Here is an 11,705-nt window from a genome sequence, read left to right on the forward strand (position 1 = left end):
ACATTGCGTTCGTTCGGATCAAAGTGCTGGAGACCCCGAGACTCTTCTAGAGGCCTGCCATGTCTGCGCTCGTGCCGAACATATGTGTGAACAGTTTTGTTCGTCTCCCAGAGATTCACCCTACAAGACACTCCGCATTTGTCCCTCCATGACGTCACCGCAACGAGCGGCGCGTAAGTTTGGCTGCTGACCTGTGGTCTGTTTGTTTTCCTTTTGGGCTCTGAATGATAACGAGCTTTCGCCAGGCGGGTTGGAGTTGGAGATTGTGAGAGGACAAGAAATTGGCTGTGAGAGAGAGAGCGAGAGTGAGATAAAGTCTGTGGCACATAGGCTATAGGAGGAGGGAAGGGGGAGGGTGCACAGCAGAACGGGGACCAGCCTGCTGATAACTCATCTACCAGTATTGGCAGCTCGGTCCACGAAGTGCCAATAACGGGGGTTGGGGTTGGTTGGTTGGGTTGAACTTGACTCTGTGAACGGAGGTGAAGTTTGAGAAGGGCGAAAGTTGTGAATGTGTCTGTGATAAATCCTCGCTCGAACATGGCACTCTTCGTACGCTCTCTGCCCTGTGTTGGAGGTAATTTTACAAATGTTTAGACTATCTTGAACTTTTTCTTACAACGATTTTGTCACTTTTCAAGCGGGTGTACTTTGACCGAGAGCAGCCGTTTTCTGTCTGTCCGAAGGTCGAAGGAGGATTATGATCACTTTTTAACTCGAAATTTGCAATCTACAGCTTTAATTCGGTATTATTTTTTTTTCTCTTGCTCAAGGTTTTATTCCATAATGCCCCGTATGCCTCAAAATTGGTGCGATCTATGAATTCTTTCGTTGGCCATTGAGGTTAGGCGTGACGTTGGGCAAGGGATGTGACAGACAGTGGGAGTTAATATATATTTTACATAATTGATTGACACTCCAGAATTTTTTGCTTATGTTGTAAACTTGTCTCTCCACGCGTCAATCTTTTCACGAAAAATCTCGTTAGTTGTTTTATTTATTAACTTTGATAGATTATAGATACTCCACTCAATCCCCTAAACGGACTTTGGCATTCCCATTAACTAGATTTTTATTTGAATCCCTTACCACAACTACTATTTATCTTGAGTAAATTTTAATTCATTTTACTTTTTCAAGTTTTTGCGATATGTTCTAATTTTTGTTTTCTTTAGTTGATACATTACCTAGTTCTAACTGGAGTTGAACATTGCTCTTACACTGTTCATTCCATATGTTCCAGCATTGCGACAGCTAGGTGGAGTTCGAACCAATTATTCTGACACCCGCAAGTTCTTGAAGCTCACGGCTGAAACTAAAGTGATAATTCAAGGCTTCACTGGCAAACAAGGCACATTCCACGGAAAACAAGCAATTGAATATGGTACCAAAGTTGTCGGTGGTTCAACGCCAGGAAAGGGTGGTCAGAAGAACTTGGATCTCCCAGTATTCAATACTGTGAAAGAGGTTAATAATTGTGTAAACCATATCCAGTTAATTGCCCAGAGCTTTTGTGCCTCAAAAATGATTGAAATCTTATTTTGTTCAGGCCAGAGATTCAGTCGGAGCAGACGCCACCTTTGTTGCTGTGCCCCCACCTGTTGGAGCAAATGCCATTTTAGAGGCCATTGATGCCGAGATTCCTCTCATTGTTTGCATCACGGAAGGTATTCCTCAGCATGATATGGTTCGGGTCAAACACCGCTTGCTACGTCAGAACAAGTCTCGTCTGATTGGACCCAACTGCCCTGGCATCATTGCTCCTGAAAGGGTATGCTGTTCTTCCTTTGGTAATCTTGTTTCTTTTTCAATAGTTTAGTATTGCTTGTAATATAGTTTTCTCTTGTAGTGCAAAATAGGAATCATGCCTGGCAACGTTCACAAACGGGGAAAAGTTGGCGTTGTGTCCAGGTCGGGCACCCTCACCTACGAAGCAGTCCACCAAACCACAAGGGTGAGAAATACCTCAAGGAGTTGCAGAAGTTTTGACTGATCTGCGAAAGACCGACTATTTCAAACATTTTTATCTTCTACTCCAGGCTGGACTCGGACAAACTCTGTGTATTGGCATTGGTGGTGATCCATTCAATGGAACAGATTTCATTGACTGCCTGGAAGTTTTCCTCAACGACCCTGAAACTGAAGGAATTATTCTTATTGGTGAGATTGGTGGTGTTCAGGAAGAAAATGCTGCTAAGTATCTCATTGAGCACAACTCTGTAAGTGAACATGTTACTCCTGATCAAACTGTGCCATAATCATTGTACTGCAGGGGACTATAATGATTTGACCTCCCTTCAGGGCCCAAATGCTAAGCCTGTCGTCTCATTCATTGCGGGTTTGACTGCTCCCCCTGGTCGCCGAATGGGACACGCTGGTGCCATCATTTCTGGAGGCAAAGGAGGAGCTCAGGATAAGATTGATGCTTTAGAAAAGGTGGGCTTTTTTTGCTTCATCTGTCAGTCTCTGTTAAAATTTTGTTGATCTCTGACCTTAACTTTTTGCTTGCAGGCTGGTGTGGTTGTGACAAGAAGCCCTGCCCAAATGGGCAATGAGTTGCTGAAGCTGATGCTGAGGAAATGAAGAGTCTGCTCTCCCTCCTCTTGTCTGTCTTTCCCATCTTTCCACTTCTAGAGAGCTTGTTGTAAATTTAGATACCAGCAACAAGCTGTGCTACTGGAATTCACTTGCTGCACAAGTTCATCTATCCTTATTCTCTGCATCTAAACACAAAGTAGGTAACATTCATCATTCTACTTCTCTCCTGTTGTCATCTGGTCATTGTCGCATCACTGCCAGGTGGAACACCAAAGTATTCTTTAATGTAACGGTATATGGTATACTTCGCTATGTCTGATCTACCTGTGAGATTTTAAAAGTAAGGACGGTGTAGTGTGCCATGGTATTGAGGCTTCTTTTTCTCTCAGTTCCCTGTAAATATGTCTTTTAGCTTTTCTTGTAACATCCTTACCAACTTCCCAAAAAGCAAAATCAGTACTGTTAATTTATTTTTATCATTGTTGAGCGTTCATTCGCGTTGTTTTTACTGTACAGTCCTTTTTGTGTTGTAAACGGTTGCAACATTCTAAAGAAAAGCGAAATTAAAAATTGCCTCTTTGATACAGAGTTATCTTTTTTACGGTCTTGACACATTCCATTTCAGTGTGAATGGTAGTACAAGGTAACGGGTAATGAGTTATTTTGATAGAAAGCATATTTGAAGGGTCAAACCTTTATTGACATCAATTACAACCATGACGTAACATTGCAAATTTTAATCCGCTGGAAGCAATAATAGTTATAGTTACAATAATCTTAAAAAGCATTGATCCATCTGAACTTTCCACACATTTAAAAAAAAAATGCAACACACTGGAGTGAGGTCAGAGGGTCATAATCCAATTCGATGTTGCATGGAGACTTTCTGATTGGTAGTATGGTGTGTTGGATCATAATATTTAAAAGATGAGAGGTTTTAAAAAAACGTGCTTTTTTGAGTATGGGGAAAAAAGTTATGTAAAAATATGATTTCTCAAGGGTGCTCTAGATTAACAAATGTACAAGGTAAATGTACTGGATTACTGAAAGTTTGGTTTTACAAAATTTCTATTTTAACTGCATTAACTGCGGAATGTACAGCCCTCTTACCAAGATGTGTGCACCACATTACAACAGGAACTTTCAGTACTCCAGTTTAGGAATATTGTACTAAAATGAAACATTTAACAAAGAGTATTAAAACAAGCAAGCACAACAATGAAATAGGAACAAAATTTAAATTTAGATAACTTTTCACACACAATTCTGATTCTAGAAGCAAATAATTAAAACTGTTGCCAAACCAGCTCCACGAACAATAACACAAAAGTAAAAACTCTAATAACAACAATCCAAGAGTTAAAAATGGTAACTGCCCACATTCAATCAATTATTTCACATTTGTATGAATTAATCTAACTTGTTTGCTTGCACATTATGAAAATATTGCCAATATTTTCTCTTGATGTTTTTTTTCCAAAACTGGTTACATTAATTTTGGTTTCTTGAACTCCCTGTACAGAGACGGTTGAAATTTAGTAATTCCACATTCAAAAAAGAAAAACACAAAAACATTTTGCCGTACTTGTCTTTTCTCTTGTACGGTAACCATCTTGTTTTTCATACTCACGGTGCATTTAAAATTTTGAAACTATTTGTTGAAGTTTAAGTTTGGTCAAGAGATAAATTATTAGCATAGCTACATGATTGTTCTTGTGAAGGTTCATCTCCATGGACAAGTTAGGCCATGTCAAATTGCAAGGGATTATGGAACTTACGTAGTGTTTTGTTTTTAAATTAAATTAGGGTTCTTAAATGGTTAGTTCCATACTCCATAGTCTTATTTTAATTCTCATCTCTTTCAATACGGGGGAAGACTGTGGGCAACATTACTCATTCAATCATCTTCAAATTATTTGTAAAAAGACATATCAACATCAACAGGTATATCAGTTTATACTTTAGTTGAGTGCTCTTCAATCCATAAGCATGAGCATACAAACCTCATAGGAGAACTTTTTTTTTTAATGTATCCACACCAAACAGTTAAACAAAATGCGTCAAAGCATGTTCAAGCCTTGGCTCTCTCAAACAAAACCAAAAACTAAAGAAGTGGATTTGTTTGACCTTCTTGTGCTTATGTTAAGCAGTTAAAAATTTCAAAATAAACTAATTTTTACATTTACACCTACAATCAAGCTTACACATATCACAAAATAATCCAACAAGAGTCTAGCAGAACCTCTCATGGCTTTTTTTTTTTTACGCAAAAACACAAATAGAGACAAATTTTACCTCAGACTTGACAAACCTAATGTTGATGACCGCCAAACACATTTAACAACCTGCTTTGAGCTAAGCCCAGCAGCATTCCATCATTGTTGCTGTAAATAGAGAATAACTACAAGGTAATTTTTGTTACCAAGTCTTGTACAGACACTGGAGTATGCCATTAGAATACTTTAATTTTAGCCTGATTACCAGTGTTTGCTGTTGAACTGAAAATTTAATAATTTCCATCAATACTCTAATGCATTTTATAAGTAGATCACAAATGTCTTTCCCCTCTTTTGAAGTGGCAAATGTACCACCAAGCTTGAAGTATTTTTACCCCTTTTTTATGCTTTGAGCAAGTGTTATTAGGAAGGAACTGGAATATTATTATAAGAAATCTTTTGAGTAACAATTAAGGAGAAATCTTCTTTCATAGTACAATCATTTTCCAAATGAAGAATTTTTATTTTGATTACAGATTCCTCTGACTTTATCATGGCTAAACACAATGAGAACACATCATTTCATATTTCCTAATAAGCAGTAATGAAAATAAAATTGGACGGCTTAGAATGGAATGACGGAATGGAGCTTTGTTTGCCAGATAAACCCCAAAAGTTAAATTACGTGACATCATTATCTGAAGGTTACTAGTTTGATAGGTACTAGACATTATTGGATGTGAGAGTGGTTAATAGATTACCTATCTTCCATCACTGACTGTTTGGAATCCAGAAAATAACAGAAACAGTCAAGCTCTCTACCAATTAAACCAATTAATCTGTGTCAGTATCATGGCGGGGGTTCCCAATATCTGCCTAGCTTTTAAGTACTCTAGTATTACAATCAAATTTTTGCTTGCTAAAGTTACATAAAAATACTTGCAGGCCATCTTTTATAAAATTTAATACTATTGCCCATGGAATCAATTTCCAGCATGATGGTTGTGATTCTATTTTGTCTATGTCTTCAATGGTGGTGACTCAGAAACCAGAGTTTTGCAGATTTCTTCTAAGAGATTTATACTCTTTATACCTTCTTATATTATACCTTATAACGACTTCTTAATAATGATTGAGTGTACTGACAAAGAAAAACACAAACCTCTTCTTCCTTTTTTTTATCACAGACATGAACATAGAAGAGAAGACAAGGGAAGGGAATAGGATAACTGTATCAAATACAAGATGTTTTGATGACACTTTTTACAGGCACCAGTTCTCAGCAAAGCTCCTAGAATGCTAGGAGTCCCTAATAATAGTGAATAATAATAATAATTGTAATATACCTAATAGTAACACATTTATAATAAGCATATAATAAATTTCCAAACATAGTTTGTACAAGCTACTTAGTGTCATGAGGCACATAACACACAACATATGACACTTCCCAAACTTCTCAAAGTCCCAAATGTACCAATTTGAAGTCCTTGGACGTTAAATTGAGATCATAACTGGAATTTTTTGTTCTGCTTGGGACGCAATACAATGTACCATCAAGGACATAATTAGAGAATTCATGTGTCTCTTTATTTAAAAAATACTGTCCATTTACAAGACTTGATCATGATCCTGACCAAACGCATTCTCCTCGTTGACAATACCTTGGGGATAGCCTATCAATTTCCATCACATATTTCTATACACAGCTTTAGATTTCTTTTCTTTTGGCAAATTGTCACACTCCCTTTGCAGAAGCTTGTACGATTCAATTCCAATTCAGTAAAGAGGAGGGCAAATCTTTAAAAGTTTTGAAAAGTTAATTTACTATTTATCTAGCTTCTTTCCTGTTGCTCTAGTCCTGAGAACTAAATTGTCGCTTTTATGTGTAGAAAACATATTTAAAGGGGGGTCAACACACTTCCCACCCCTCCCCAAGAACGTAAAGGTAAATCATGTGGCTGTTTGAAAAGCAAGCCTAGGAAATAGTCCTCATATGCACCCAAATTTCAACACCTGAAAAATGGTTTATTTGCTCCAAATTTCTCCACAATTTCAAGAAGCTTTTGCTGGCCACATAGGTAAATCCAGTAAACAATTTAAGTCAATCAAGATTTCTGGAAGGGCAAAAAAATACGTATTCTACAGGACGGTATAGAATCTGAACCTTGGATTAAAATGTTCTGAAAACTGGTCGGTGCCATAGATCGTTGCCAATAAACAAATTAAGACAAATTTGTAACACAGCAGAAAGACCGTGCCACAATTGTTAACGTCCTCCTTAGATTGAATATGTAAAATGAATTACAATTGAAAGGTAATATGAGCAAAGACAGGGGAGAGTTGACTTGATTAAATTAAATAACACCCAGATTGGGCGGCCAGTCCAGTCAGAGGGATTGGCGTGCGGGTTCGGGTTTGCCTAATGCATGCTTATGGCTCCGAGCCGATAGGCAGCCCGCTAGCATCTGCTCCAACTCTGGGCTGGCCGCCCACCCTGCACCACCAAAACAATCACATTGAACAATATACAAATATTAATAGGTACCTTACAAGGTAAATACACATCATTTAGAGTTACAATCCATAAGTCATGTATGACACAAGTAGGACATTTTAACACTCAATGCCAAATTCAGGGTGCTACAATGCAAAAGCAATCACATAAACAATCCCCACTAAATCATGAAAAGGTTCACGACCCCCCCATTTCAGTCAGTCAGAAATGTCTTCATTTATACTGAAAGAGAAGTTGATTTCAGCGCAGCTGGTTTGTACCAATGCGAATGAAATGGACAACTTCGTCAGTACACATGGGCCAGCCTTGCTCTCCCAGTTCACTTGAGTCGCTGGGTGATGTTTGCCAGGGCAACTGCAAAAGCTTGGAGTGCAGAGAAGGGGTACTGGAAGTCCAGTGTATAGGCGTTGGCGTCGATGCGACCAAACTGCATCACCTGAGTATCGAGAGAAAACTAGTTTATGGAGGATCTAAGGTTCATAAGAAGCAACAACAGCCGCGGGGGGCGACTGCACAGAAGGCGCACCTGCTTGTTGAGGAACTCGATCTGGAAGTTCTTGGCGGACTCCTGCGTGACGCGGCCGCCAAAGTCCAGCTGGTACACCTGGCTGTTCTCGTTCCACATGGGGGCCTTGTTGTGCATGATGAACTGCAGCTGGCGGGGCTGGGACGAGTCGTCCGAGTCCTCGGAGCACTCCTTGCCCTTGTTCTTCTTCTTCTGCTTGAGCTGCAAGCGGACCGAGGGTCGTGAGGGTCGTGGTCATCGTGGGGCGTACTCGTACGCGGCACTCGTAGTACGCGTGGCACTCACCTTTTGTCGCAGCTGCGCCTTCTGGAAGGACTCCAGCGTGCTGTACTGCTGCGCGCCGATGGCCGCCACCAGGCCGGCTTCGTCGCCGGACTCCCCGTCCGCCTCGCTCCGGTTCCGTCGCCGACGCCGCAGCAGCGGAGAGTTGAGGATGCGCTGCCTGTAATCCGAGGAGAAGACCGGTGTGAGTCAGCGGGGGGCACAGCACGGCGACGGTCTCCGAGACCCCGAAGCTTACCTTATGGGCGAGGACGACAGCGTCCTCTTGGGGGTCTTCTTGCTGGCGGCCGGGCTAGCGGGCGTGCTGTGCGGCTGCCTGCTCGGGCTCGCGGGCGTGCTGTGCCTGCTGTCCGCGTCCGAGTCCTGGTCCAGGAGGATGGCCTCGGTGTCGTCCTTGCGCTTGTTCCTGCGCATGCGCCGCCGCGGCCAGTCCACCAGCGTCATCACGTCTCGGGCGTTGAGCGAGTCGAAGAGCGTCCTCTTCTTCTTGGGCTTCACGGGCACCTCCGCCGCCACCAGGGGCGCGAACGGGCTGCTGCTGTCCGAGGACTCGACGTCCGTGTCGTCCGGCGGGGACTCGGGCGACGCCTTGTCCTTCTCGGCGGGGAGGTTGACGAATAGGGGCTCGGCCAGGACGCGGATGTCGTCGTCGGCCTGGTGTCGGGCCGGCCGGGCGCGTGGCTGCGGCTGGGACCGCGGCTGCGGCTGGACCTGCGGCTGGTGGACGGGTGCCGGCGTGGCGGGCCTGCTGGGGCTCGGCCGGCGGCTGCGAGCCGGGGACGTGTCGTCGTCCTCGATGGTGGAGCTCAGCACGGGGCCTGGGGGCACAGCGAGAAGTGCAATCATGGTGGCGACTGGGATTTGCGACGTTCCTTTCTCGAAGCGGGAGGCTCGCTTACCCAAGTAGCTTGCGTGCAGCGTCCGGTTGTAGCCCGGGAACGCATCCATGCTCATGCTTTTGCTGCAGGACCTCCGATCTGCAACGAGTTCATATATCGCTGCGTAAAGTCGACGCGCGCACACCCACAGACAGCTAGCGTCTGTGCTGTCTTTGGTCCTTACCTCCGTCCTCCTTGTCGGCGTCCTCGGCGTCGTCGCCGTGCCCGCGCCGCCGGTTGGTCAGGACGAGCCGCTTACGTGGCTGCACCCCGACGGCCACCTCGTTGAGGAAGCCGACGCTCACGGAGCGGCTCACGGAGCGCGCCGGCCCGATGCGCACCTCGCCGACCTCGTCGTCGATGAAGTTCAGGACCGCGGCCAAGGCAGCCGAGCCCTGGAGAGGATCACGAGGTCAGAACGGACATTCTATATGTAACGGAACTGGACTGCCGAGACGTTATTCTGGCGCCTACCTGATCGTCGGGCGGTTCGGGCTCGTCCATGAAGGCGGGGATGTTGAGGTCCTCGATGTTGACGTCCGGGATGATGAGGTCCGGCAGGATGGCGTCCGGGTCGTTGAGGTCCGCGATCTTGTTGAGCTCGGAGGGGATGCTGAAGACGGGGATACGCATCTCCTCCACGTCCGCCGGGTTAGCGTCGGCGGGCTGGGTGTGGCAGCTCTTGAGCTGGTACAGCTGGCCGGGCGGCCGCGGGCTCGCCGCCGACTCGCAGGGCATCCTGGCCGCCTGACCGGCCGCCGCCTCCAGCGGGGCGTTGACGTGCGCCTCGACAGACGGCCTGCAGCCGCCCTGCTTGAGCCCGAACTGGTACAGCTGGTTCTGGTTTGCCTTGACGCGCTGCACGTTGTCGTAGTCCGAGGCCGGCACGGGCGTGCTCACCAGGACGGGGGCCACGCCGATGCGCGGAGACTGGAGCGCCGGCGTGCGCTGGGCCCCCGAGCCCTCCGCCAGCACCTGCGCCTGCACCTGGATCTGCGTCACCTGCGCGCAGAGGGGAAGAGTGAGGCGTTGCTTTGCAGCTGCAGGTGCAGTGAGGCTTGAGGAGGCCAACACGCTTCCGGCGCACAACGCTTACCTGGGGGAACTCGTCGTCGTTGTAGGACTCGGCGCGCGCCAGGGCGGGCATCGCGGAGGTCATCCCGGAGCGCGAGCGGTGCGGGGAGGACCTCTGCGACGGCCTCTGTGACGTGGAGCCCGAGCGCTGCGAGGACCCGCGCTGCGACGGCGTCCTGGACTGCGGGGGCACCGCCTGCGGCTGCGGCGCGGCGGGTGGGTCGGCCTGCGCCTGCGCCTGCTGAGCCTGCTGTGCGTGCGCGTGGGCGATGGCTTGCTGGGCGTGTGCGGCGGCCAGGGCCGCGGCGGTGGACTCGAACCTGTGCCTGTGGAAGGGGAGAGCAGCTCGCCGTCAGCGACAACCCCGCGCCTTATGTACTCCCGTCGCGGCCGCGGACACCTACCTCTGGGTGTTGCTGAACAAGTAGGGCGCCTGGCCCTCGGTGACCGCCCTCGGCGTCCTCGGCTGAGCCCCGGCAGCGGCTGCCGCCGCGCCAGCCCGCCCGCCCTGGGCCGCTTCGGCTGGAACAGAGAGGACAGTGAGCGGGGACGACGACCGGCTCGCCGAGGGGCGCGCGGCGCGGACACCACGGAACGGACACCTACCTCCCGCGACCGCCGCCTCCTCCACGGCCGCCGCCGCCGCGCCCGCCGCCGTGGCCGCCGCCGCGATGGCCACCGCCGTGGCGGCCGGGGAGCGCGCCTTGGGGTTGAGCATCTTGGGCGGCGCCAGGCCGAAGATGATGGGCGGCGAGCTCTCGTCGCGCAGCTCCGTCATGCAGAGCGTCATCTGTCGCGGCTGCAGGTGCAGCAGGGACGTCTTGTAGGTGATCTGGCCCAGCACGGCGGGCATGCCGGGCCCCTTCAGCCCCACCACCTTGAAGCGCGTGCCCCAAATGTTGGACGTGACCTGCGTGAGCGCCTCCCCCTCGGACAGGCTGTCGCGGTAGACGAGCTCGGCCGGCGTGCTCCTCGGCGCGTACCTGCTCCGGAAGTGCCTGCTGCCCGGGCCGCGGTGCCCCGGGTGGTGCGTCCGGCGCCGGCCCATGCGCGGGCTCACGCAGCCGCCGTCCTCCGTGCTTGAGTCGGACTCGGCGTCGTCGTCGGGCAGGCCCGAGCCGAGCGAGCCGTACGCCCACGAGCACAGCGGCCCGGACGGGCCCAGGCGGGGGTCGTCATCGGCGGTGTCTGCAACAGCGAGGTGGGTCGGTCAGTGCATCCGAACCTGAGGCTGGAGCGCTCGTCCAGTCCGTCAGGCTACGTGCCTCTTGGAGGGAGGGTACAAATATTATGGGGTCCAGAAATGATCAGAAAACATCGTTGGAGTCCATATAGATCCCATGATATTTGCACCCCGGGGTACAAATATCATGGCATCCTTATAGTCTTTAGTAATGGGTCTGATCCATTGTAGGACCTCATAATTTTTGTACCTGAGGCACGTCGTATTTCAGCGACCACTTACTGATGTCGTGCCGCGGGTCGAAGATGACGAACTCGGGCCGGATCTTGCTGGTGCGCTTGCCCTTGAGCAGCGGCACCAGCCCGCCCAGGTACTCGAGGTACAGCGTGTACGAGGTGCCGGAGCTGGACGTGGCGTCGTCGTGGCGGATCATGGTGCAGTGCAGGCGCACGTGGCCGCGCGGCGGCCGGCTCACAAAGTCCCGCAGCGG

The 11,705-nt window shown here is 48.3% G+C and overlaps 2 protein-coding genes across 2 annotated transcripts in view; one reads left to right on the forward strand and one right to left on the reverse strand.

Moving 5' to 3' along the window:
- The first annotated feature begins 408 nt into the window (after nucleotides 1–408).
- LOC113205291 (succinate--CoA ligase [ADP/GDP-forming] subunit alpha, mitochondrial) lies at nucleotides 409–3,120 on the forward strand. Its single transcript, XM_026420855.2, has 7 exons — nucleotides 409–577; nucleotides 1,244–1,467; nucleotides 1,550–1,771; nucleotides 1,850–1,954; nucleotides 2,040–2,219; nucleotides 2,302–2,436; nucleotides 2,512–3,120. Exons 1-7 carry the CDS (start codon nucleotides 541–543, stop codon nucleotides 2,581–2,583), a joined length of 975 nt encoding a protein of 324 aa, XP_026276640.1. The 5' UTR covers nucleotides 409–540; the 3' UTR covers nucleotides 2,584–3,120.
- A 96-nt stretch (nucleotides 3,121–3,216) lies between these two features.
- LOC113205314 (tubby-related protein 4) overlaps nucleotides 3,217–11,705 on the reverse strand; it is a 43,776-nt gene continuing 35,287 nt past the window's right edge. Inside the window, exons 7-17 of the mRNA XM_052267949.1 lie at nucleotides 11,498–11,705; nucleotides 10,639–11,220; nucleotides 10,437–10,554; nucleotides 10,055–10,358; nucleotides 9,433–9,960; nucleotides 9,143–9,353; nucleotides 8,980–9,057; nucleotides 8,319–8,898; nucleotides 8,084–8,240; nucleotides 7,799–7,999; nucleotides 3,217–7,708 (exon numbers count right to left, since the gene is read on the reverse strand). Coding sequence (XP_052123909.1) covers nucleotides 7,592–7,708; nucleotides 7,799–7,999; nucleotides 8,084–8,240; nucleotides 8,319–8,898; nucleotides 8,980–9,057; nucleotides 9,143–9,353; nucleotides 9,433–9,960; nucleotides 10,055–10,358; nucleotides 10,437–10,554; nucleotides 10,639–11,220; nucleotides 11,498–11,705 — 3,084 coding nt within the window. The 3' untranslated portion in view covers nucleotides 3,217–7,591. The remainder of the gene's footprint in view (nucleotides 7,709–7,798; nucleotides 8,000–8,083; nucleotides 8,241–8,318; nucleotides 8,899–8,979; nucleotides 9,058–9,142; nucleotides 9,354–9,432; nucleotides 9,961–10,054; nucleotides 10,359–10,436; nucleotides 10,555–10,638; nucleotides 11,221–11,497) is intronic.

The sequence above is a fragment of the Frankliniella occidentalis genome, unplaced genomic scaffold (assembly GCF_000697945.3).
Source record: "Frankliniella occidentalis isolate FOCC.00 unplaced genomic scaffold, Focc_3.1 Scaffold61, whole genome shotgun sequence".
NCBI classification, from domain to species: domain Eukaryota; kingdom Metazoa; phylum Arthropoda; class Insecta; order Thysanoptera; family Thripidae; genus Frankliniella; species Frankliniella occidentalis.